At 54.6% G+C, this 26,004-nt stretch overlaps 2 protein-coding genes across 3 annotated transcripts; both read right to left on the bottom strand.

Annotated features, from left to right (window-relative positions):
- Window positions 1–883: 883 nt before the first annotated feature.
- On the bottom strand, window positions 884–5,348 carry C5AR1 (complement C5a receptor 1). Its single transcript, XM_083514080.1, has 2 exons — window positions 5,126–5,348; window positions 884–2,415 (listed from the first exon to the last, which is right to left on the bottom strand). The coding sequence occupies exon 2, from the start codon at window positions 2,407–2,409 to the stop codon at window positions 1,303–1,305; it is 1,107 nt and encodes a 368-aa protein (XP_083370206.1). The 5' UTR covers window positions 2,410–2,415; window positions 5,126–5,348; the 3' UTR covers window positions 884–1,302.
- Window positions 5,349–6,347: 999 nt separating this feature from the next.
- Window positions 6,348–24,351, bottom strand: CCDC9 (coiled-coil domain containing 9). Of its 2 annotated transcripts, none has more exons than XM_083516199.1 (14): window positions 24,207–24,351; window positions 23,889–23,993; window positions 21,930–22,088; window positions 21,566–21,823; window positions 21,403–21,486; window positions 21,108–21,284; window positions 19,891–20,090; window positions 18,805–18,851; window positions 16,497–16,638; window positions 16,282–16,381; window positions 13,757–14,126; window positions 12,760–12,915; window positions 12,596–12,660; window positions 6,348–6,958 (listed from the first exon to the last, which is right to left on the bottom strand). In XM_083516199.1, the coding sequence occupies exons 1-14, from the start codon at window positions 24,207–24,209 to the stop codon at window positions 6,938–6,940; spliced, it is 1,887 nt and encodes a 628-aa protein (XP_083372325.1). In that variant the 5' UTR covers window positions 24,210–24,351; the 3' UTR covers window positions 6,348–6,937. The 2 variants fall into 2 exon arrangements, with proteins under 2 accessions (XP_083372325.1, XP_083372324.1); XM_083516198.1 differs by having other exon boundaries at window positions 21,108–21,287.
- Between the last annotated feature and the right edge of the window lie 1,653 nt (window positions 24,352–26,004).

Here is a 26,004-nt window from a genome sequence, read left to right on the forward strand (position 1 = left end):
AGACACAGGCACTGGGGGGGGGGGGAGAGAAGGGACACACAGTAGAAAAAACTGCAGGATGTAACATTAACAGTCAAGTACAACACTTCCTGTTTGCCCAGAGTGGACATGCAGGGGGATGCTGGTCCACAGCCAGGAGGACTTCCTTTCCCACCTGGTCTTGAATATCACCCCCCTGCGTGTGACCCTGGCAGACCCCATAACAGGGCCAGTCATGCAGCCACCTTCCCTTCTTCTTCGCTTTAGTCCACCTAGATGTCTTTTGCTGTCCCCATATGGGATAAACTCTCTTCTGTAACTAGGAGCTGAAGTCTTCCTTCAGGGAACCAACTGTGAACTGAATGTGAGTAAACCTCTTCTCATTACTTTTAAAGAAGACTGTTGTGACTGTTGTTCCTTTTAAGAGGGAACAAAGGGGACTTACCAGGAACAAACCCAATCTGCACAAGCCAGATTAGATTTCTTAAGTAAAGAGATTCAAGCCATTCTACCAACTAGCTCCCTGCAATATACAGGGGAATATACTCTGCTACTGACTCACTAGCCGCGTGAGAGAGGAAGCATACTACTAAATCAATATATCCTCTCCTACTATCCACAACATTCCCACAAAAACAAAGTTTCCTCTGGACATCACTAGGCAAACTGGGGAGGCATCAAAGGGGTTGCGCCTCCCATCCCTTGGAGTCACCTGGTCTGAACACACACACACACACACACACACACACACACACCTGTCTTGAAAGGTTTTCCTGTATCCCTTATTATGGCTCCTTTGGTTCCCTCTTTTTGTAATTTTGTCTGTCTCTTCACACATAGTTGAGAAAGGTTTGAACTATGGAAAGAGAGCGCACAAAAAAAGGAGGAGGATGGCTTGGTAAATCAGTTATTTTATTTCATAATGTGCATGCATGGCTTGATTGTTTTTTTAAAAAAACGCCTCAAAGCAGCTTACAAAAAGATAAGGAAACTGAGAAAAATGTACAACAGTACTTTAAAACATACAAAAGTTTAAATACTCCAACAGGTTAAAATCCACCTCGACTCTCTACGCTTCTGGGTCGGCTTGTCTGAGCAGAATGTTTTTGGCAGGCGCCGAAAGGAGCACAGGAAAGGCCGCCTGCTTGGTGTCTACGGGCAGGGAGTTCCCCAGTGAGGGGGGGTGCAAATGGTCTCAGGGGTCGAGGAGCCTGCGGAGACTGCTGGGGTGGGGCTGGCCCCCTCCCAGAGCTAAGCAAGGAAGAGGAGGGGCGTTGGGCAGACAGAGCACCCCAGCAGGGTCTCCTTTGTGGTGGCCCCTCCTCACACGACGGTGCTGGCGCTGCGGTCGCTGGGGTCGCTGCGGTCCTCCGTGGCGGCGGCGCACGTGTCTTGCGTCCCCGCGTGGCCGTCGGCCAAGGAGTGTCCGAGCGCGGACTCCTCGCTGAAGACGTTGCGTAGGAGCGCCTTGACGGAGCGGCGCATCTTGCTCTGGAAGTCGTGGCCGGCGAGGACGTAGATGACCGGGTTGATGCAGCTGTTGACGTAGGCCAAGCACACGATCAGGGGGTCGGCCGTGTTCAATGAGCGGCTGAGCTCGGTGTAGTGGGGCTGGGAGGCCTGGATGAGGCCGGCCACGTGGTAGGGCCCCCAGCAGACGAAGAAGCCCACCACCACCACCAGGACCACCTTGAGGGTCTTCTGCGAGCGCTGCCCGAAACGGGAGCTGCGCACCCGGCGCAGGAGCAGCCCGTAGCACGCGCAGATGACCACCAAGGGGAGCGCGAAGGCCAGCGCGAAGCGCGTGGCAGCCACGGAGACCTCGGCCACGCGGGGACCTCCGGGGAAAGCGGCGTAGTTGGTGCTGCACAGGCTCTTCTGGAACTGCGTGACGAGGCGGCGGGAGAAGAAGGTGGGCGCCGTGAGCGCCAGCGCCAGCAGCCAGGCCAGGGCGCAAGAGCCCCAGGCCAGGCGCACCGAGCGGTGGTTCTGGCACCAGACGGGCCTCAGCACCAGGCAGCAGCGGTCGAGGCTGATGAGGACCAGCAGGTTGACGCTGGCGAACATGTTGAGGATGATGAGCGACGGGAAGAGCTTGCAGGCGAAGTCGCCCAGCGCCCAGCGGTGGTCGGCGGCGAGCGGCGCGGCCAGGAAGGGCAGCGCCAGGCAGCAGAGCAGGTCGGCCACGGCCAGGTTGAGGAACCAGGTGGTGTTGACGGTGCGCCGCATCTGGAAGCCCACCACCCAGACCACCGCGCCGTTGCCCAGCACGCCCACCACGAAGACCAGCACGTAGACGCTCAGCGCCACCCACAGGAGGGGGCTCAGGCCGGGCTCCTCCAGCACCAGGGGGTCCGCGTCGGAGGGGTCCGGGTCGGAATTATTGTACTCCGAGTAGAAGTTGTTGAGGTCTTCCATCACTGAGCCCATGGCGTCCTGCGGGGGGCAGACAGGCGGGAGAGAGGAGTCAGGGCCGGAGGCGGGAGTCGTCTCTAGCCCAGGCAAGGCCCGGCCTCTTGGAAATCATGGAACTGTAGAACTGAAAGGGACCCCCAGCGGACATCCAGTCCAACCCCCTACAATGGAGGAATCGCAGCTGAAGAACCACAGAATCCTAGATGTCATCTGGTGTCCCCCCCCCCCCCGCAGTGCACCAGCCTGGTCCCCAAAAGCTTACCTTTGCGCGCACGAACATCTACAGAGCGAGAGAACATTTGCCCAAAGCTCTGATTATGCAAGTGGCCCTAAATTGTGTGTGTGTGTGTGTGTGTGTGTTTTCCCCAGGCCAGGACTCAAGGCGGTTCACACAAGTAAAATCAAACACAGATTAATAGACCAGCGTTTGGGAACAGCTCCCGGTTGCAGCCGCCAAGGAGTTTAAACAAAAATCAGTTTGTATTAATTGTCATTGCAGAGTTAATTGCACAACACATTTGTTCTTTATGATGAAGATCGTGGCGTCATTGTTAAGGTCCTATTCTGTACAGCGCTGGACTATTTTAGGTGCTGGGTAAGAAACTTACATTTATTTATTTTTTGCAATAAAAGCAAAGAGAGCCATTCTACCCCTAAACAGAAGGGGGGGAAATCTTGCAAATTTTACTCGTGAAGCTTCGGGACGCAATGATAAAATACAACATAAGCTGAAGAGACTAGAAGGCAGCAGAGATCAGATGACCATCTTTTGGGGCTTCTGCGAGTCCGTCTCTGGGCAGAGGGTCGGACCACATGACCCTTTGGGAGCGGGGAACGGATGGACAAAAACGAGACCCTGGAGAAGCCCGAACCCGTTTGGACTCCGCGGCGGTCTTATTCTCTGGCAAATTCTGATATGAAGTCGACTGAAGCTGCTTCAGGGGGCACCGCGTCTAAGGCTGGTTTCTTCCGGGACCGCTGCGCTCCTATAACTCAAGGATTGCTTCCCGTCTGTCTGTCTGTCCGGGTGTGAACAGCAAGAGAGACCCCAACCGCGTTGCCTTTTTGCCCGCAAGCCAGACATGCCGCCCGCAAATTAAACCTTGCTCTCTTCTCCGCCAAGGCAACGCCCGGAGTTGCCTCCTTCCTCCCAGTCCAAGCCCCCCATCCTCGCCCCCCAGCCCCGCTTCGCCCCGAAGGTCCCAGAGCCAGGAAAATCCTCGCGCGCAGGAAAGAAGGCAGGAAGAGCGATTTTGCTCCTGTCTGGAGGCGCCTCCTCAGAAGCGTCCAGTGCAGCGGGAAGGAGGGAGGGGAGCTGGCATCAAGGGCTCCTGGGATTTCACAGACACCGTCCCCGGCTAGAGAAGCGCAGGGACCTGAGAGAATCCTCGCGGCTGCACAGAAAAACGGGCAGCCCAAGTTCCTGGAACGAGGCGCGGCTTGTTTGGAAAGCTGTGAGCGGAGCTGCTGGAGACCAGGAGAGGTCGCCCAGAAGGGGGGGGGGGAGCGGAGAGGGCGGGGGTCCCGCGTGTGCCAATGATGCCAAGCGCAGGCCGGGGAGGTGCAAGTCTGCCCTCGAATCCCTCTGGCATTTTCTCCTCAAGGAGCTCCGGGGGGCAGCGCGTTAATCCCCACGACAACCCCGCGAGGCCGGCCAGAGAATCAGAGACCCAGAGTGTAGATTTTTTTGATTTAAAAAATATTCCAATATTAGTCGTATTGCACCTTTGGCTAGAAGGTACCAGGCTTGATTTTGGGTGGCTGCACTCTATGCCTCCTTCCGCAGAAGCCAGATGGGAACCTTTGGCAGGTGCCAATAAGCTGCGCTACGAGGCATTGAGCCCCAGTGTCACAACTTCCACCCTTCCTCCGCCCTTTCTCTCTCTTCCCCTTTTGCCCCCTCCCTCCCTCCCTCCCTCTCTCCTATGCTAGCCCCAAACCCAGCCGGGCTCTCCTGGGCTCCCCCTGTTCCCCTGCACCCTAGATCCTGCGAGACGCTCCCATTACCGGAGAGCAGGTGGGGAGGGGGCAGAGAAGCGGGGCGCGGGGCGAAGTCGCCTTTGCCGGGGGTGCATTGCCCAATCTGGTCTTGCAGCAGAAGCAGAATCGTGTGACCCGGAGGCAGGCAGGCAGAGGAGAAGAAGAGAGCAGGGTCTTCTGGGGGCTTTGGCAGCCTACTAGATTGGGGGGGGGGCACGGCAACCCGGGACCCTGCAATTGTGGCACGCCGGCAGCTCCTTTCATCTTCATCTTCATCATCATCATCATCCCCCGCAGGACCCCATTCCTCCCAAGAAACGCCCAAAGGCATCAGACATAAAGGGGGTGAGAAGCACCCAAGCCCAGCTGGGGAGGGAGGGGGGAGGGAGGAGCAGCGCCCCCCCCGCATTGCGATACAACCTGTTTTGGGGGGTTCACTAGGGTCGGGGGGCAGCAGCTCCTGGCCTGACAAGGGAGCGCGTCGCGAACTCTCCGGAGCCAAATCACTCCCAATAGGTCCTTTTTTGGGGGGGGGGAATAGCACCAGGTGCAAAGCTAGATGGGGTGCAGCAGCGGGAGCCCCTCCGCTAAACGCGCCTCTCCCAGCCCCCCCCCCCACGGCAGACTGCCACCTCTGCCCTCTGCTTGCGCGCAGGAGCCCTTCGCCAGCACCGCTCCGATCCGAGGCAGCTCTGCCCGCTTCCCTCTGGGGTGACCGGGTTTGGGGGGGGGCGATCTCCCCCACACTCACCCTGCGGAGCAAGAACCAGGCAGCCGCTCCCTCTCTCCTGCTTCTGGGGCTGCTGCTGACCGGCTCCCTCCTCGTTTATACCGCCCGAAAGAGGAAGTCGGGGTCCGGTTTAGGAAATTTGCTAAATTTCGCTCGCTGCCTCAGTTTCTCTCCCCGACGAACCTTCAGACGACGCTCGGGCGCTGCGCCTCCATCTGCTGTTCCGGCGTCAGTCCTCGCTCCGGATCTTTATAGGGACTTCTAGGGCGGGGCGGGGGGGGCAGATAGCGGTTCCCTGGGGGGGGGGCGCGGTGGAATGACCTGGGGTGGGGGGGCTAAGAGGAGCGCAGGAAGCGGCAGCGATTCTCCGAAAAGAGCGTCTTCGAAAAGCTGCCCTCACAAGCTTATCTCTTCTGTTACGCGATTTCCATCAGCGTTTCAATTGATGGCGAAGGGTCTGCAAGCCGAGTCTTATGAGGAAAGGCTGAGGCAGTTGGGGGTGTTTAGAAAAGAGGAGAAATGCTAGCCTTCCTCAAATATCCCAAGGGCTGGAAGAGGGAGCAAGCTCGTTTTCTCCTGCTCGGGAGGGTAGGACTCGAACCCGTGGCTTCAAGTCACAAGGAAGGAGATTCCGACTCAACATCAGGAAGAACTTTCTGACGGGACAGCGGCGGCCTCTCCTTCCTGGGAGGCGTCTAAGCAGAGGCTGGGGGGCCAATCTCTCTGGGGTGCTTTAGCTGAGATTCCTGCAAGAGAGGGTGGGTCTAGATGGCCCTTGGGGTCCCTTCCGACTCTAATTGTTGCCATTAGCCTTCTACTGTGCTCTTATCTCCCTTAGTGGGTCAGGAGAGGGGGCTTGGGGGGCTTGCCCACCTGCAGCAAGAACCTCCATGCTCAGATCCACTCTACCACTGGGGGGGGGGGCAAGGGCAAGGGCAAGTTGCCTCCAGACCCAGAAGCTGGGTGGGCTTCCTCCAGGCACCTTCCAGCCCCTCTCAAGGGGGAAATAGGGGGCTGGACCTTGCAGAGTGGCCAGCAAGCCCATAACCATCCTTGGGGAGATTCTCACCCTAAATTTTCCTGCCCAAGAGATACAGTCCCAACTATTTAAAAGGAGGGCACGCTGAATCCAGCCCAAGGCACCCGGCGACACCCCCACCCCACCCCCTGGAGAGGAAGACCCCTCCTCCTGAGAAAACACCCCCCCCCCATTCACTCTAGCAAGGGAGGACAAGGCAGAAAGTCGCGGGAAAGGCTTTATTGACAGGAAACCCTTTCGCTTGCACATGATATGGGGCAGCCCCACAGACAGCCCTCACCCCAGCAGAGGGGGCAGCCCCTCCCAACACAAGGAGCTGCTGCTGCTGCCGCCGCTCCCCCCACCAGACTGGGGGCCTTGCTCTCCCCACCCTCAGAGCCCCCCAATCCTGGAAACGGCATAAAAGAGCGATGCACAGAAGGGGGACGATGACGACTGGGACTGCAAGGGGCACAAAGCAAAGTCTCCCCCCCCCCTTGAAAAATGTGCCTCATCTGGCAGGGGTCAGCAAGAGCCTCATATGCAGCTGGGGGGGCACTTTCCCACCTGCCAGGTGACTTGCGTGAACAGCAGCAAAAGGCATTGGGGCAGGGCAGGGCAGGGCAGGGCGGGGGCTGGCGTTCCCCCACTCATTGTATTGGAGGCTGTGCAAAGGAGTGGTCCAAGCAGGCAGATTACGGGGGGTGTGTGCAGATCCCACCCCCTCCATGGAGGAAGCTGCTCTGGGTCCGAACTCTCAGGACTTGCCCCACAACCCGGGGTGAACAGAGCGACAGGGAATGTCCTCCTGGACTTCAGGCCTCCTCCGTCTGCTCCTGGGGGGGGGGCGGGAGGGAAAGAGAGTCAGTCACAAGCGGGGGGGGGAGGACAGGTCCCACCTGAGACCCCCCCGACATGCACACACACACACACACCTGGGCGCAGGTGAGCCAGGCAGAGAAGTGGAGAGGAAGCGACCCATTAAAAAAAAAACACCAGCCCCCCGTTTGGTGTTTCTTGACTCTTGCCTTGAAATTCAACACACGTTTTAGTCTCGCTGGGAGCTTGGGCTTTGTTTTGATCTGGGGCGGGCCCAAAATAAGCAAGCCCATTCCAAAAGCGACTAATGAAATTTCGCTCTATATTTTTTTCGCTTTATTTTTCGCTCTATATCTAATCGCCGTATTTTTCGCTCTATAGGACGCACTTTTCCCTATGTGTGCGTCCTATGGAGCGAAGATGCCATAGCCCCGCGACCCTCTCCCGGCTGGAGAGGTGGCGCGCAGCTATGGCAGGAGCCTCTCCGCTGCGCCTTTCCGCTGCTCCCTGACCTGCTCTTTGGGGCTGGTGGTGGGCTTCCCCCCGCCAGCCCCAAAGAGCAGGTCGAAAGGAACCTGAAGCCTGGAGAGCGAGAGGGGTCAGTGCACACCGACCCCTCTCCCTCTCCAGGCTTCCAAGGTAGCCGCCTGAACGCACCTTAAAGGGACCTTGTTTTAGAGCAGGAAAACAAGAGGGGGAAAGTTCTCCCCCTCTCTGTGCAGCGCCTCCTGCCGCTTCACTGAAGGGGTGCTGGGCAGAGAGGGGGAGATTTTTTTTTCTTGTTCTCCCCCCTCTAAAACAAAGTGCGTCCTATTGTCCGGTGCGTCCTATGGTGCGAAAAATACGCTAATCATGCTATGAGAGCCTTCTTCAAATGTCTGAAAGGCTGAAAATGGAGAGAGCTGCTCCAGATGGGAGAACTCGAACCCGTGGCTTCCAAGGGCAAGGAGGGAGATTCCGACTAAATATCAGGAAGGGAACATTCTGAGAGACAGGGGCATCCGAGAGGAGAAGGGGCTCCCTGGGAAGGCGGTGGGCTCTCCTTCGATGGAGGTTCTTAAGCAGGGCTCAGACACCAACCTGCCAGGGATTATTTCGCTGCCACTGGCGTTGGGCAAGATGGACTTTGGGCGCCTTCCAAGGCCGCAATTCTACGAACCGGGGGCAAAAACTCCCAAAGAATGATCAAGAGCCATTGAAGGCTCTCCACTCCCTGTGGGAGGGGAAGGTTTTGCGGGAAATTTTCTGAAGAGCAAGCCCTGCCCTCTGCTCTTGCCAAGGCCAAATACCATATTTTTCGCTCTATAGGACACACTTTCCCCCCTCCAAAAATTAAGAGGAAGTGTGTGTGCGTCCTATAGAGCAAATGCAGGCTGCGCCGCTAAGCCGAAAGGCAGAACAGGGAGACAGAGCGCTGCGGAGGTCTCCATCTCGCTGTTCTAGCTTGGGGACGGCTGCGCACAAACCTCTGCAGGGCAGCGGGGCGCGGCGCTCCAAAGGCTTCAGGGATCTTTGAGGCTGGGGGTGGGGGAAAGCAGCGCTCCCCCCCCCAGCCCCACACGCTCGGGTGAATGCATCTTGAACGCACCTTGTTTTAGAGGGGGAGAACAAGGGGAAAAATTATTTTCCCCTGTTCTCCCCATCCTATGGTCCGGTGCGTCCTATAGAGCGAAAAATACGGTACTCTTGAAATTCAGGTACAAGGAAGGTGTGGGAGGGAGAGACAGTGGCCACTTCCTCTTCCCAGGTAAAAAAGTATTCTCATTAATTCTGTTGGGAGCCACCCAGAGTGGCTGGGGAAACCCAGTCAGATGGGTGGGGTATAAATAATAAATTTATTATTATTATTAGCATTATCCTCCTGCAGGCTAATAAAGATGATCTGAATGGGCTTGTCTTGCAGTGCCCTGTGTTCCCAGCAGAGGGCAGCATCCCCTTTCAACTGCACAGCTGAAGAAACACGGAATTGCAGGGCTGGGTGGGACACCGGGGGGTCATCCAGCCCAACCCCCACAATGCAGGAACTGCAGCTGAGGAGAGGGATGGCCCGTCAGGCCCAAGGCCACTGCCTGCCCCTTCCCAAACATCCCTTTGCTCTCCCCCCCCCCCGCAAAGAAACTCCTACTGGAGGGGGTCTCCTCTCTGCCACAGCCCATGAATCAAGCCAGCTGGCAATTCCTGAGACAGAGAACCTGGGGGGGGGTCACCCCAAGACGGTGGGGGCTGCATGCACAGAAGAGGAGAAAAGCCCAAAGAGAAGCGTCAGAGAGAAAGAGAAAAGGTTTAATGCGGCAAACGGAAGCAGAGAAACAGACACGGACTTGCCCCAACCGGCAGCTGTACGTAGCTCCTGCCCTGAAGAACAGCCTGCAGGATCAGGCCCTTGGCCCAGCTGGCAGCCCTGGCAGGGGCTAATTCCCCATAGAGATAGACTGCCCCTGGAGCTGGAGGCTCCACTAGCACATCAGAAGAGTCCGGCCAGCCTCCTGTTCAATCAGATGCCCCAATGGGAAACCTGCGGGCAGGATCCGACCACGAGAGCAACACTTGCCCTTCCTGCGGCTCCCAGCAACGGGTCTTCGGAAGCATCGCTCAGGGTGGATTTGATTTAAATCAAATCGATTTAAATCACGATTTAAATCACTAGTCAGTAAGACTTGATTTAAATCTCTAGTCAGTAAGATGCAATTTAAATCATTTTTTTTTTACAGAAAGACTCATTCCTGCTGGTATAATCTTAATATTTAAAACCAGGTTTGACTTTTGGAATAATAAATTTTCACAGTGGTTTTTACAGTTATATCAAAAATTACTGATTTGGTTCTACTATTAGAAATACCTTGACAGATAATTTTGAGATTATGGTGAGGTGTCATAAGTTAACTGTTGATATTTGGACAACTTTTCTGCTGTACTTGATTGGAAGGAGAAAAAATAATCATTTCCTTAATAACAATTTATTTAACTAAAACAATAACATTATAGCATGTTTATCCATGTTGGTTAACCGATGTGGCTAATTTTTATTTTAATTTTAATTTTAAAAAACAAAAACTTAGACTGAAAAATTTAAAACAAATCCTTATTTCCTGATGAATCTTTGGACTCGAATGTAACTTAAATAGAAAACTACCTTTAGAAAGATTTTCCCTCCCAAAGCAGTTTATTTTAAAAATCCAATTTAAATTTTTTAAAATCCTATTTTTTTAAAAAATATATATTTTTAAAAGAAATCATTGATTTCCACCCACCCTGGCATTGCTCCTTCTGACTGTGGGGAGCAGAGCATAAGAGCCACGGGGGCCGGCAGCCAACCATACCCGTCTCCCCCCAGTTCCCGCGATGCCAAGGCCGCCCTGCTTCCATGCCAACACTAAAAGGTTGGCGGAGACCTGGATTTGGCAGCGGGTTGGGCTAGATGACCCCTGGGTATCCCTGCCAACTCTACAATTCTGTGATTCTATGAAGATGCTCAGAGCCCTTGGGACACACCAAGCCCCCCCCAAAAAAAACAGGCTTCTGGCCAGCCCCCCCCCCCCCCCGTTCCAAGTGTCAGGGTAGGATCTGGAAAACCAAAATTCAAATTCCAGCCAGGAAGCTCATGGGGTGTGACTTTGGTCCAGTTACTGCCTCTGGCCCAACCCACTTCGCAGGGTCGTCGGGGGGGGGGATTAAATGGGGGGGGGAGAACCCACCTCCAGCTCCTTGGAGAAAAAGGCAAGGAATAAGTTAATAGAAATGAATGTGATCCTTGAATGTGGTTTCCTATTTGTGTGTCTGAAGAATCTACTCTCCGCCCCCCCCTACTTTGAATAATTGCACAATATTTCCATGGAGGGAAGTGGCCAGGATTCCACCAGGGAAGGGCTGGGGGAATTCCTACAGAGACTCTCCAGCCTCCTTCCCTTCTGCCCTTCTTTCCCTGAACTGCAGCCCCTCCTCACTTTGGACCCCAACTCACTCCCACCAGCTCTGGCTACCCTCTTCGCACCTGTGGGCTCGGGGGGGGGGGGGGGAGAATAAATATAATAATATTTATACCCTGCCCATCTGGCTGGGCTTCCCCAGCCACTCTGGGCTGCTTCCAACAAAATGTTAAATACAATAATTCATCAAACATTAAAAACTTCCCTAAACTGGGCTGCCTTCAGATGTCTTCTGAAGGGGAAAACTCTCCTCTCTCTTGGGACATGGGGGGGGGGGCGTCATGCCCTGATCCCTGCATTCCTGGCCCAGCAGAAAGGCAGCTGCGCCCATTTCCCAGGCCAGTTGAATGTTGCCACAGAGGAGAAGGATCAAAATCCTCCTCGTTTGGAGGGGAAATGCTTACAATAATATTTTATTCTCTTGTTCATTATGCCGTTTTAAATGTGCATTTTATATCTGACTTCACTTAGCAATGGTTTTTTTTAAAAAAAGGTTCAGTTTGTTTTTTTGTTAACTTTGTTTGCGTCAAATATGTATTCTGCAGCTGACCTCCTTTACAATGTTTTATTTTAATTTTAGATAATATTTTGGTTTTCTGTTAGTTATGTTGCTTTGATTGTATATTCTACAGTGGTACCTCGGGTTAAGTACTTAATTTGTTCCGGAGGTCCATTCTTAACCTGAAACTGTTCTTAACCTGAAGCACCATTTTAGCTAATGGGGCCTCCTGCTGCTGCCACGCCACTGGAGCACGGTTTCTGTTCTCATCCTGAAGCAAAGTTCTTAACCTGAAGCACTATTTCTGGGTTAGCGGAGTCTGTAACCTGAAGCGCATGTAACCCGAGGTACCACTGTATATTTGACCTTTTTTTGGAAATGTTTGATTCTGGATTGTTTTTATTGACATTTCAATATGCTGCAAACCACTTTGAGATTTTTCTTAAAAACATAAAGCGGTATAGAAATGAAATAAATATTGCACAACAAAAGCCCCTTCGGGAACGCCCCCCCATAGCTGCTCAGCTGTGCTAATGGGGGGCCCTGCCCTGGGGGGCCCAGAGAGGAGGCTGATGCAGACCCCTATAACAACAACCCAGGGGGCTACCCCTTTTTGTGAAGATTCCCCGCTCTGGGATCCCACAGCTAATTCTCTCCTGGTCTCCTCGCTGGCCCAAGTGGGACTAATTTAGCCAGATAGCCCTGGGGATCATCAAGTGTTTATTGGATGGATTTTCTCCCTAAACTGATTTTTTATTTTATTGTTTTACGCTTTATACTGTATTTTATGCTGTTTTTTTGCAGCATCAATTAAGTGTTTTAAATTTGTTGTTAGCCGCCCTGAGCCTGGTTTCCTGAACCAGGAAGAGTGGGGTATAAATAAAAATTTATTATCATCATCATCATTTGGGGCAGAGCTGCTTCCCCGCAGGCAGAAAGTCTATAGTTTGACCCTCAACAACGGCATTTCCGGGTGGGGCTGGGAGAGACCACCCCCCGGGCTGAAACCCCAGAGAGCCCCTGCTGCCAGGAAGTGGGGCGGAGGGGTCAGGCCGGCCATGCAGAGAGGAGGACAGGCGCATGCAAGGGGCGAGAAGAGGGAGCAGCCAGGAGGTGGCGCCGCAGAGCCAGTGCAGGGAGACAGAGAGGTCCTCGCGCCCCATGCCAGGGCCGCCCCACAGGGAGGGCGCCCGCTAGAGCCCGCTGGGGGGCAGCTTACAGAAACGCACCCGCTGGAAACCGGTGATCTCCACCGCGCCGGACGCAGCTGCCGGGTCCTGCTCCATGGCAGCGCCTGGGGGGGGGAGAAGAAAGAGGGCTTGAGTCCCTGAGGGAGAGTCAGGTCTGGCAGAGAGGGGGGCCGGGGGGGGTCCTCCCTTGCCCCTCCCAGCACCTGGCTCTCCAGGCTCCTGGGCAGCCACGACTTCCGGGTCCTCCTCTTCCTTCTCCTCTCTCGCCACAGCCGGGGGGGCTGCTATGGGGCCGGGAGGGGCCGCCCCTTCCGCTGGAGGGGAGCCCTGCTCCGCTGGAGGGTCTGGGGGCTTCGTTCCTGCAGAAAGAGAAGGAAGATGATATAGCAGCACAAGATGGAGGGGGGAGAGAGAGGATTTCCCACCCCCCTCAGTTACTTTATGCGCTGGGAGGACCCAAGCCGAGTTCTGACCAGGGTGGATAAAAATCAGTGATTTATAAACAAAACAAAAAAAAATCTGACTTTTAAAATTTAATTTTGATTTATTTAATTTAAATTGGATTTTTAAAATAAAATGCTTCTGGAGGAAAAATCTTTCTAAAGATAGTTTTCTATTTAAGTTCCATTATAGTCCAAAGGCTATTCAATAGGAAATAAGAATTTAAGTTTTTCATGTGTGCTAAAACTCAGCCTGTTTTTTTTTGTTTGTTTTGTTAAACCACATCAGTTAACAAACATGGATACATATGCTATAATGTTATTGCTTTAGTTAAATAAATTGTTTACATTGTTATTAAGGAATTATCTTTCACCTTTCAATCAAGTACAGGAGAAAAGTTGTCCAGATATAAACATTTAACTTATTAAACCTCACCATAATTTCATAATTATCTGTCAAGGTATTTCTAATAGTATCGCCAAATCAGTCATTTTTGATATAACCGTAAAAACTACTCTGAAAATTTGTTATTCCAAAGGTGAAACCTTCCTCTGGTTGTAAATATTAACATTATATCTGCAAAGACGAGTCTTTCTGTAAAAAAAAATGATTTAAATCGAGTCTTACTGACTAGTGACTCAAATTGTGATTTAAATGGTTTAAATCAAATCCACCCTGGTTCTGACCCATGGGAACAGCAGCGCTTGGGAGCCAGGACCCCTGAGCCGGACCCCCACGCCACCCCGCTTGGCCCCTCACCTGCCGTGGGGGGCGGCCCCTCCCCAAGGGCGGCCAGGGGGTTCTTGGGGGGGTTTGTCCGGGGCGAGCTGAGCTCCATCTCCTCTCCCCAGTCGGAGACGGGGCAGTAGCCCTCGGCCGGCGAGAAGGGGGTGAGCGGCTTCCCCTCTGCGCTGGGGGTCTCTGCCTGGGGGGCAGGCATGGTCAGAGAGAGCTGTCCGTTTCGCCTCGGGGGCCGGGGGGGCAAGCCAGGCCCTTCCTCCTCCTCTGGCTGGCTGCCGCTGCCTTCGGCCTCCTCCTCCTCCTCTCCCTCGCTGACGTCCTCCCACTGGTCTTCCTCCTCCTCCTCTTCCTCCTTCTCCCCGGCGCTGGGGGAGGCGGGGGCCCCCGCCTGCGGAAGAAGACGGACAAGGCCAGGGGTCAGCGGGCGAAGGCCAAACACTTCAAAGAACCACACAAGAGAGGCACGGAAGGCAGGACCCAAACCCATGGCTTCACATTTGTAAAGCACAGACCTGTAGAGCTGCAAAGGGACCCCCAGAGGTCATCCATTCCAACCCCTTCCAATGCAGGAAGCTTCACTAAAGCATTCAGGGCAGAAAGGGCAAGATTCTGATTCAAGATTAGAAAGAACCTTCTGAGGGTAACAGCTGATGGTGGTGGAAGGGGAAAGCCAGCCAGATGGGCAGGTACAAATAGTAAATTATTATAATTATTGGACTCTTTCCCTCCTCAGAGGCATTTAAGTGGCGATTGGACGGCCATCAGCCACGGATGCTTCAGCTGAGATTCCTGCCTTGCAGGGGGTGGACTAGATGATACCTTGGGGTCCCTCCCAGCCCCTACAGCCCTGTCATTCCCTGATCCTGTGCTGCTTAGTAGCAGCGACTACAATCAGGAGATGTCCTTCTCGCTTGAGGACAGTAGTTCTCCAAGGACGCGGCAGGAAGAGTCAAGGTCAAGCAGAGAAACATTTAAGCGTTTCAGTGCAGTGTAGTCTACAGTCCTACCTCAGAAGTCAAACAGAATCCGTTCCGGAAGTCCATTCAACTTCCAAAACGTTCAGAAACCAAAGCGTGGCTTCTGATTGGCTGCAGGAAGCTCCTGCAGAAGGCCAGTCAGACGTTTGGCTTCCAAAAAGAGTTTGCAAACCGGAAGAGTCACTTCTGGGTTTTTGCGGCGCTTGGGAGCCAAAACGTTCAGGAACTAAGCTGTTCAGAAACCAATGTATGACTATATACTATAAAAACAATTTTTTGTATTTGCAAGACGTGGATAGCCTTTTTTTCAAAATGCATCAAGTGATATTATTATTATTATTATTAATCTGAGGACAATTCTAGTTCTCTTTCCTGATGTATTTCTTATAAAAAGGTTGGTGTGGAAGACTGTGTTCAGCGCTAGCCTTGTGGATATGAGCACTGCAAGTGTATTGTGGGGGGTCAGACTGTTAGTACAGTGGTGCCCCGCAAGAAGAATGCCTCGCAAGACAAAAAACTCGCTAGACAAAAGGTTTTTCCGTTCGCGATTTGCCTCGCAAGACGAATTTCCCCTATGGGCTTGCTTCGCAAGACGAAAACGTCTCGCGACTTTTTTTTCTTTGACTAAAAACAAAGACATGTTTTGTTTATAAAGTTAATTTATTTTCCCTTAAATTTTTGAACTGCTCTTTACAGTATGTGTGACTTTAAAGAGCAGTTAATAAACTGTTGTTGTACCAAATTTGGCTTTGTTTGGACTTTTTTTGACCATAGGAACGCATTAATTGATTTTCAATGCATTCCTATGGGATTTCGTGCTTCGCAAGACGAAAAATTCGCTAGACAACAAAAATTGCGGAACGAATTAATTTCGTCTTGCGGGGCACCACTGTATTCCTGCTCCGTGATTGCAGTCATGGGATTGTTGTCCTTCACATGACGGTGTATGTTTTGACTCCACAGAGTGGGAAGTGACGGAGACAGGATGTTTGTGTTCCTGTGTTCTGTGAAGTGGGACTATTGTCCTTTGTTCTCTCTCTTTGCTGTCTGATGCTAGAGAGACGGGGAGCCACGCTGCGGCGCTCCGTGTGTGTTTACATGTAAATAAAGTAGATTAGCCAAAATGCTGAGTTGCTGAGAGTCAGTCATGCATGCTGCGCAAACTCTGCGGATACTTAAGTGTGCCGGTGTCCCTTGGCATCGGTCGCTGTGATGTTCGGGCTGAAGAAAGCTTGTGAAGCTCCCGAACGATCAAACAGGAGGGAGAGAAGATGCCAGTTGAGCATGCCAGGGTCCTACTCGCGTGTAGGCTGAGCTCCTGACACAGACTAGACGGCACTTGGAACCCCAAATCTAGAATTCTATGGTTCTTCAGCTGTGATTCTTGCCTTGGGGGGGGGCTGGACTGGATGACACCCTGGGTGCCCCTCCCAACTCTTAAGATGCCATCGGATTCTTATTCTGAAAGGGGGACCCAGAGAAAAGAGTTTGAGACCCACTCTTTAGGGGAAGCCGGTGGAAGACCAAGACCCCACCCCCCAAAAAACCCCTCCGCTCCCATCTGACCTGCTGGGCAGCAGCCCTGCCTGGCTCCTCCTGCTCTGGGGCTCGATCCGCCGCCGCCGCCGGCTGCTCCTCCTGCTCCTCCCAGCGATCGTCATGCATGCTGGCAGGAGAAAGACCCGCAGTTAAGACTTGCCCCGACAGAGGTGCCACCCCCCAGGGGGAGAATCAGGGGGTCGGGGGTCTGCCCCACTGATCTCCACAGAGGCCAGCCTCACCTGTAGGGCTTGGGGGGTCCCGCTCCCCCTCCTCCTCGCCTGCCTCCTCCTCCGCGGCCGCGGCCCTTCCTGCGTCGCTCCGGCTGCGGCTCGGCCAGGAACTGCCCGAAAGTGGGGGGCTTGGGGGGCCGCCTGGGCTCATCTGTGGGGAAGAGGAAGGGAGGAAGGAATCAGGTGGGCAGGAGGGCAGAGAGCGGCCAAGGAGGGCTGCCTCTGAAAAGCTGGTTAGCCTCTGATTGGCCGTGGTTCCAGGAGGGAGGGCTTAAAAGGAGAGGCTTTGGAAGGAGAGAGTCAGTTGAGTGGCGGTGGGTGAGGAGTCAGGCTGAAATATAGAGTGTGTTTAGAGGAGACCCGTTACCATAAATCAGGGGTTGGCAAGGCTTACTGAGCATGGGCCGGATCACTCCTGCCGAGATTCACCAAGGGCCACACCAGCGGAGCACCAGAAATTGCATCTGCGCATGCCCAGATGCCAAAAACCGCGCCTTTTCAGCACCTGGACATGAACAGAAGCGATTTGCGGCACCGCAAACATGCAGAGACGTGATTTCCAGCAGCTGGCCATGTGCAGAAGCAATTTTCGGCACCTGGGCATGCGCAGATGAGATTTCCAGCGCTGTGGACCTGCACAGACGTGATTTCCGGTGTCTGGGCATGCGCAGAAGCGATTTCTGGTGAAGCGGAAGGGAGTCCCCACACCGCGCTGGTTTAGTGCAGCGCGCAGGGACTCGCCGAAGAGATGGCTCAGTTCGGGGCCGGCCCATGGGCCCAAGGTTGCCGACCTCTGCCATAAAAAGAGGTCTTAAAAGGATTAAGGGAAACGGGAGTGGAAGCTTCCTTCATACACTCCAAGCTGGTACAAAAAGAGCACATTTTACCTGACGAATCCTCCCAGTTGAAAGGCATATATAGGCCCGAGTTTGGAGGGAGAGAGTTAGTTGAGTTGGGATTGTGGAGGGAGTTGGAATTGAGGTTGGGAGTTAGGTTAGGAGGCAGGTGGAAACAGACAGAGCGCTGAGGAGAGAGAGCTGGATCTGGAGAAGACATCCACTCGGAGTGCACAGTGAGGACTGAGTGCAGTGTCCCTGCAGGAGTAATAGGACCGGATCCTGCTGGGAGACTGAGAGACAGGAGGAGGAGGAGGAGGAGCTGGAAAAGATCAGGAAGAGACTTCCAAAACCCAGTGAAGGAAGGGGGGGTGAGCCCTAAAGACAAGGGGTCGGCAATGGGCGGACTGTGGGCCAGATGTGGCCCGTCAAGACCATTTTACCGGCCCACGAGCCACCCCCGAACTGAGCCGCCCACTCAACAATTCCCCCACGCACTGTGCTAAACGGGTGCAGCGCGGTGCAGGGACTTGCCGAGCGGCACCGGAAATCACATCTGGGCATGTCCAGACGCCGAAAATCGCTTCTGTGCGGGTGTGATTTTCGGCGTCTGGACATGCCCAGAAGCGATTTCCGGCGCTGCGGACATGTGCAGATGTGATATCCAGCATTGCGCTGCACCAGCCCAGCCCAAGGACAATCTCTGTGGCCGGTAAACCTTGCCGACCCCTGCTGAAGACTATTCCTGAAAATACCTCAGGAGTTGGGTTTGTTAAAGGGGTGGGAAACCGAAGGAAAGTGCCACCTCCGAAAAGAACCAAACTGAAAAGCCAAAACCTCTGTGAAACGAATTGCAGTCATACCTCAGGTTGAAGTCACTTCAGGTTAAGCCGCTTCAGGTTGCGCACCGCGGTGACCCGGAAGTAACAGAGAGTGTTACTTCCAGGTTTCACCACTCACGTATGCACAGACGCTCAAAATGACATCACACACTTGCACGGAAGCGGCAAATCACAACCTGCCACACGCAGACGCACAAAGCGTTTGCTTCAGGATGTGAACGGGGCTCCAGAACGGATCCCATTCACATCCAGATATTATACTAGTAAAATAAACTAGTGTAGCAATTCTGAAGTAACTGGTGTTTTCTCCACTTTTATTTTACTACATTGTTTTAAAAATAAACCATTATTGTTTATTTGAAGAACGTCCACTTAAAACTCCAACTTATTGGTTATCCCCCCCACAAAGATCCCCCCCCCCAGGATACTCTGGGATAGTTAGAATTTGTTTTAAGGGTTGTTCAGGAAGGTGGGGGCAATATATGTAAGAGAGCGGGCAAGTCAGGAACTGCCCGAAAATGGGGGGCTTGGGGGGCGGCTGCCTGGGCTAATCTGTGGGAGGAGAGGAAGGAAGGAAGGAAGCAGGAGGGCTGCCCACCCAGAGGGTCTCCCCAAAGCCCCTTCAAAACTCCTCCTTACCATGCCTTCCGCCGCTTGGAGCGCTGGGCTTGGCACCCTCTTTAAACCTGGGAAAGGGGAAAAGGGAAAGGCCAGTGAGGAGGATCAGCCATGGTTGCTGCAATGCCAGGGGTGGGGCTGGATGACCTTGGGGGGTCCCTTCCAGTTCTATGAGGGGGAAGAAAACCCCCAGGAAACCTCTTTGCCTTCTCCAATGTTTCAGAAATTTATAGTAATAATATTAATAGTAATTTATTATTAATACCCCAAGCATCCAGCTGGGTTTCCCAGCCACTCTGGGTGGCTTCCAAGAGAATATTAAAAACATGATAAAACATTAAATATTAAAAACTTCCCTGAACAGGGCTGCCTTCAGATGTCTTCGAAATGTCAGATGGTTGCTTATTTCCTCGACATCTGCTGGGAGGGCGTTCCACAGGGCAGGTGCCACCACCAAGAAGGCCCTCTGCCTGGTTCCCTGTAACTTGGCTTCTCACAGCGAGGGAGCCGCCAGAAGGCCCTCGGAGCTGGACCTCAGTGTCCGGGCAGAACGATGGGGGTGGAGACGCTCCTTCAGGTATACTGGGCAAGGCCATTTAGGGCTTTCAAGGTCAGCACCAACACTTTGAATTGTGCTCGGAAACGTACTGGGAGCCAATGTAGGTCTTTCAAGACCGGTGTTATGTCGTCTCAGCAGCCGCTCCCAGTCCCCAGTCTAGCTGCCGCATTCTGGATTAATTGCAGTTTCTGGGTCACCTTCAAAGGTAGCCCCAAATAGAGCGCATGGCAGTAGTCCAAGTGGGAGATAACCAGAGCATGCACCACTCTGGCCAGACAGTTTAAAATTACCATTGCTGACTTTTTTCTTATGGATGATTTTATTGCTTTGTAAACTGCTTTGAAGTTTTGTTTTTTAAATATAATTTTCTGAAACAAGTAAATAAAGGGGCCCCCTCCCCCTGCAGTCCCTGCTCTGCAAGTGAGTGGGGCCCAGGGTCACCCAGTCCCGTCCCCCCACTGAAAGCATGAGTCCAATCTCCCCCCCCCCCGGAAAGCCCCAAGGCCCCCCTGCCTCCTCCTCCCACGCCCGCTGCCCCCCTGACTCACGCGGCCTCCATCTTCTGGGCGTCCCACTCGCGGCGCCACTCCCCCGTGGGCTGGCGGTGCCTGGCCAGGCGCTCCTGGTCAATCTGCTCCCGCTCCTGCTTCCACCGGACGTACTCTGCGCGCTCCCGGCCCGTCATGGAGAGCGTCATGTCCAAGGGGGACGCAACCGGAACCCCCCGGCGCCGGGCGCCACCGCGACCCTGCCAGGGAGAGCCAGTTCTCAAGCCGAGGTCAGACCCCTGCGCTGCCCGGGGGTGGGCTGGATGACCCTTGGGGCCCCCACTCTAAAGATCTATGATTCTAGACGGAGGGAGAGAGGTCAGGTACCCAGGGCAAAGAGGAGCAGACAAGGGAGGGACCCCTTGCTGCAAGGATGCGGCCCCCAAAACCAGGAGAGCTGCAAAGGGGGGGTCTGGGGCACCAAGGCCAATGAAGGGAGGGGGCCCCCAGAGGGCCAGGGGGCCACACGGCACACCCTCATCCCTGGGGCAGAAACACATCTTCTTCACCAGCCGGCAGCTCCTTTCACCAGCCGGCAGATCCATACGGATGGTGTTCCGTATAGTGGAACCTTGGTTCTCAAAATTAATCCGTTCCTGGAGTCCATTCGACTCCCAAAACCGTTCGAAAACCAAGGCGCGGCTTCCAATTGGCTGCAAGAGCTTCCTGCACTCCTGCAAAAGCCGCACCGGACGCTCGACCTCTGAAAAACGTTCAAAAACCGGAACACTTTCCGTATTTTCCCGTATATAACACACCTCCATGTATAAGACGACCCCCTATTTTGGGGGACTCCAAATTGAGGAAATGGTGGGAGACTGTATCTGTGTATAAGGTGACCCACAATTTTGAATGTATTTTTTCAATAAAAGTCTTATGCACAGAAAAGTACGTCCAGGTGTTGGGCATTTGGGAGCCAAAGCATACAAGTACCAAAGCATTTGAGAACCAAGGTAGAACTGTACCTAGTATGCTGAGCGTTAAGAGTTACTACGTATAAGTTATGGTAAGTTAAATTAAGTCTGCTGCAAGTGGATTTCTGATGGAGAGGGCCAATCCTGAATGTACGGGATTTGTGCCCATTCTGCAAAGCTCTGCTGGATGAAACGCAATGGCCTCTGGTCTATTTTGGGGGGATCCTGCAACGTGTTTAAGTTGTTACTCTGCCAACTCCACTGGAATCTGCCCTGGACCAGCGGCAGAATTGGGCCACGTACCGGGGGCGACCACTGCTTGCCCTGCTCCATGCCCGTCTTGACCTTCTCAAAGTCGGCGCCCCCCCAGTTGCGGACGTGGCGCCGGCTGCCCTCCCGCCGGTCGGTCTCGGCAAAGGCGCCGCTACGCCGTGGGTCGTCCAGGAAGTTCCGGATAGGATTCTTCTCCTGGGCCCCGTCCTGCTGGGAAGAGAGAGGGGGAGACCCCCAGGTCCAGGCCAGGCCAAAGACTCTTGCCCCATACGGACCCCACCTCCCAGCAGCACAAGCCCCCTCCCCACCCCCACCCCCGTCTCACCCGCTGGCTGCGCTCGTACTCCGCAATCTTCTCCATCTCCTCGTTCATCTTCTCAATGTTTTGCCGGCGACGCTCTTCCCACTCCTGCCCAAAAAGAGGGGCTCAGAGGGGGGGTCCGGTCTCCCCACTTCCCACCCCCCTCCCTAGGCCCCAGACCCCTCACCTTGGACCTCCGGTCAGGCCCGGCGTCGCCAGCGGGGGCCCCCCGGCCCCTCGCCCTCTGTCCGCGGGCCCCTCGCCCTCCCCCTCGCCTGCTGGCCCCTGGGCCGTCTGAGCCGGCCCCTTCCCATCGAGGCTGCTCCGGGGGTCCCTCAGCTCGGGGGGAGCGGGGGCCTGGGTAGGGGGCGCCTCGGACGGAGCCCCGGGGGGCGGCTGGGCCGGGGCGGAAGGGCTTCCTGTCGCTGCTGACCAGGCGCTTCTCCTGCAGTGAGACGGAATTGGAAAAAGGGTGAGGGGGAGCCCCCATTGACCCCCCTCCACAGCCACGCCCCCCACCCTTCTGCCTCTCCCCCCTGCACAGCACCCACCTCTGGGGACAGCAAGACCTGCACGGTCAGGGTGGGGGCGTCCAGCTCCCCCCGCCGGCGTTCTGGGCCCTCCCCCTCTGCAGAGCGGGGGTGGCGATGATGGACCCCCGTCACGGCAATGCCCTCCTGCTCAGCCTTCTTGCGGTCTTCCTCTATCTCCTGGGGGGGGGAGAGAAAAGTGCGTCAGGTGGGGAGGCAGGCAGCCCACCCCCCAAGGACCCCCCAGCTGCATCTTCGGGGCAATTAACTCCAGCGGCAGAGAAGGAGAAGTCCATGGGGAAGGGGCTGCCCCGGAAGGCAGTGGCCTCTCCTTCCGGCCAGGGGTTCTTGAACTGTGTTCCCTGCACTGCAGGAGGTTGAGCTAGATGACCGCCGGATCCCTCCATGATCTTGGAAGGGGGTGGGCGCCCCTTCTCAGGAAGCCTTGGGGCAGAGGGGCCCTGGACCCCGTCCCCAGGGATTCTTGAGGCGCGACTGCTGTGCAATGTGAGAGATTTTACTCTCTTGGGCTCCATGATCCCTGCAGATGGTGACAGCAGCCACGAAATTAAGAGACGCCTGCTCCTTGGGAGAAAGGCGATGGCAAACCTAGACAGCATCCTAAAAAGCAGAGACATCACCTGGCCAGCAAAGGTCCGTATAGTAAAAGCTGTGGTTTTCCCACTACAATGGTACCTTGGGTTAAGAACTTACCGTATTTTTTGCTCTATAAGACTCACTTTTTCCCTCCTAAAAAGTAAGGGGAAATGTGTGTGCGTCTTATGGACCGAATGCAGGCTGCGCAGCTTTCCCATAAGCCAGAACAGCAAGAGGGATCCCTCTTGGCTTCTGAGATTAGAATTTTTTTTTTCTTGTTGCGCCTTGTGGTCTTGGTGTGTCTTGTGGGCTGGTGCGTCTTATAGAGCGAAAAATATGTTACGTGTTACCAAGCCTGGGACAGAACCATGTGTCACTCCACCATGTCACTTATTTTCAGGGTGGTGAGATGTTGATTAGTGGTGTTTCGGGACAGTCCATTAGGATTGCCATATCTTGAAGAGCAAAAAAAGAGGCCCGAGCGGTACAGTGGTACCTCGGGTTAAGGACTTAATTCGTTCTGGAGGTCTGTTCTTAACCTGAATCTGTTCTTAACCTGAAGCACCGCTTTAGCAAATGGGGCCTCTTGCTGCTGCCACGCAGCTGGAACACGATTTCTGTTCTCATCCTGAAGCAAAGTTCTTAACTGGAGGTACTATTTCTGGGTTAACAGAGTCTGTAACCTGAAGCGTATGTAACCCGAGGTACCACTGTAGTGATATATGGAAGTGAGAGCTGGACCATAAAGAAGGCTGATCGCCGAAGAATGGATGCTTTTGAATTCTGGTGCTGGAGGAGACTCTTGAGAGTCCCATGGACTGCAAGAAGATCCAACCTCTCCATTCTGAAGGAAATCAGCCCTGAGTGCTCACTGGAAGGACAGATCCTGAAGCTGAGGCTCCAAGACTTTGGCCACCTCAGGAGAAGAGAAGACTCCCTGGAAAAGACCCTGATGTTGGGAAAGATGGAGGGCACAAGGAGAAGGGGACGACAGAGGACGAGATGGTGGGACAGTGTTCTCAAAGCTACGAACATGAGTTTGACCAAACTGCGGGAGGCAGTGGAAGACAGGAGGGCCTGGCGTGCTCTGGTCCAGGGGGTCACAAAGAGGCGGACACAACCACAGCAGCTGTGCCATGGCAGGGGGTTCGGCTACAGGACCCCTGGGTGCCCCTTCCAGCTCTGCCTGCCTGGCCGCCCCTGGCAAGGTCACGCGAAGCAAAGGCGCCCGGGCCTCGCTAAGCCGCTTAGCCGGGCGACGCCTCTTCCTCCCCCCGGATTAGCCGCCGGAGGGACTCTGCGCACGTGCAGAGCGCCAGCCTCCCCTGTCCGCCCCGCCGCGGCCCCTTAATCCGGATCCAGCGCTGCGTCTCCACGACCCACCTGGTAGCGCTTGATGAGCGCCTGGTTCTTGCGCCGCAGGGCCTCGATCCGCTTGTCCAGCTCGGCGTCTTTCTCCTCCTTCGACTTCAGGTCCAAGGAAGCGGACTGGGCGGGGGGGGGGAGAAAGAGAGATCAGGGGCGCCTCCCGCTGCTGCTGCTGCGCCCCCGGACCCGGAGCGGGCGCCCCGTCGGGCAGGACCAGGCAACGCGGAGGCGCCCCCGGCCCGGGACAGGCGCGGGTCCGGCCCGCAGGAGCCTCGGCGGCCAAGGCGCCGCTCCCCCCCCCCCCGCCGCCGCCGCCGCCCTTCCTCCCCTTACCATCGCGCCCGAAGGGGCGTCCGGGGAACCCAGGCGTCCGGGGAACCCAGGCGTCCGGGCGCTGCCTCCCTCGCCGCCCTCCCCCACCGGGAGACGCGGAAACTCGGCCGCTCCGCCCTCCCCGCCCCCACGTGGGTCCCTCTTCCGCTTCCTTCCCACGGCCGGGGGGAGGGGCTGGTCACGCAGGCGGCTGCGCAGAAGGGCGCCGAGGCTGCGCCGCGCATCTTCCTGCGCGCGATCCTCCGCGTCCCTTGCGCCCAGGCTCGGAGCTGCTGGTGGGGTGCGGAGGGGGGAGCCCCGCAGCGAGGTTGGGGGAGCGGCAGGCGCTGGGTCCGGGCGAGGAGCTTCTCCCTCGGAGCCGCGATCCTGGGACCGGCGCCCGTCCATCCATCGTGGGCGGATCGGGCGCAGAACAATGGCCCGGGGCAGCCTCAGTGGCCTCGCAACCTTAGAATAGGAGAGTTGGAGGGGGACCCCGAGGGTCATCCATCCCAACCCCCTGCAAGGCAGGAATCTCAGACTGGGGCGCATCCGAAACCTCCGCGGAGTCCGAGGGAGTCAGCGGGGGGGGGGGGAGCAGGGCTCCTCCACTGCACCAGTTTCAAACCAGAACTGGGCAAACTGGCCATTGTGGGGACAGCCCTTTCGAAATTTCTGCCAGAGTTTTTGCTTTGATTCATTGTAATTGTTCATGTATTTATTACATTTAAATACCGCCCGTCGTCACAGGGTGGCTGTTAACATAATAACAAAAAACATAACAATAACATAATAACAACATAATAGCATAATAACAAAAAACAATGAACTGCCACCTCCCCAGTCACATTTAAGAGGCCATAGATTGTTTAATCCAGTGGTGGCCCTCCAGCTGTTTTGGGACTACAAATCCCATCATCCCTGGCTAACAGGACCAGAGGTCAGGGATGATGGGAATTGCAGTCCCCAAACAGCTGGAGGGCAGAGTTTTGCCACCACTGGTTAATCAGATTTTCCTCTTCCCTCCCAGTCCCTTTTTCCTTGTATGCCGTTGTTTCCTTGTGTGGTTGCATTTTAGATTGTAAGCCCACAATGCAGGGACCTCCTTGTTTTGGCTCCATTTTTAACTGCCCTGGAAGCTTTTTCAGCCGAAAAGGAGGAGGGGACCAATGCTCTCAATAATAGGCATAAGAATAACTTACTCCATCGGAAGTGTGGGGAGGGAGCAGGGGACAAGTAAAGGAGCCAGGGGCTCTCAAAGGAGAATCCCAGGACAAAGAAACATTTAAAGATTTCAGTGCTGTACAGTCTAGCCTCAAAATATTTTCCTTTCTTTGCAAAATATGGCCGGGTGTCTTTTCAAAAGGGGAGCAGAAGCACCAAGTGAGACGGAGGACAACCCGAGTTGGGATCCAGATTCAAACACAGCGCTGGGGAAGATCCCTTTAACCTTATATTTGGGGAACGCATCATGTTCTTGGGTAGCTGCAATGTTCTATAATTTCTGGATGTCCCAGGGATAGTATCATAAAGCAGTTGCTCCTTTTCGTTTTCTTATCAATAAAAAAGTTGTTGTGGCACAAACAAATTTTTATTCTGAAAGCATGGCCTGGAGAAGAACCACAATGTCCTAAACCCCCCCCCCAATTTTTTTTTTTTAAAATTCCTCTTCAACCAGGCCTTGGGCTGCTTAATATTTGTGGTAGGGGCGTGTTGTTGTTATGTTTTTTTTTCATTTTAACTGTTTACTTGAGTTTGTACCTTGTATTTTACCCTGTCAACGGCCCTGAGCATGTGAAAAAGGCTGGCATTTAGGGAA

The sequence above is a fragment of the Podarcis liolepis genome, assembly GCF_965112155.1.
Source record: "Podarcis liolepis genome assembly, chromosome: 7".
NCBI classification, from domain to species: domain Eukaryota; kingdom Metazoa; phylum Chordata; class Lepidosauria; order Squamata; family Lacertidae; genus Podarcis; species Podarcis liolepis.

Bases quoted from the DNA above. Each gene is read 5' to 3' on its own strand.
- C5AR1 (XM_083514080.1), bottom strand. From the start codon at position 2,409: ATGGGCTCAGTGATGGAAGACCTCAACAACTTCTACTCGGAGTACAAT.
- CCDC9 (XM_083516198.1), bottom strand. The intron at 21,487-21,565 runs GTGAGGGGTCTG...CTTTTTGGGCAG, and splicing joins GGCCTGACCGGAGGTCCAAG to GAGTGGGAAGAGCGTCGCCG. The intron at 14,127-16,281 runs GTCAGATGGGAG...CTTCTTCCGCAG, and splicing joins GCAGGGCTGCTGCCCAGCAG to GCGGGGGCCCCCGCCTCCCC.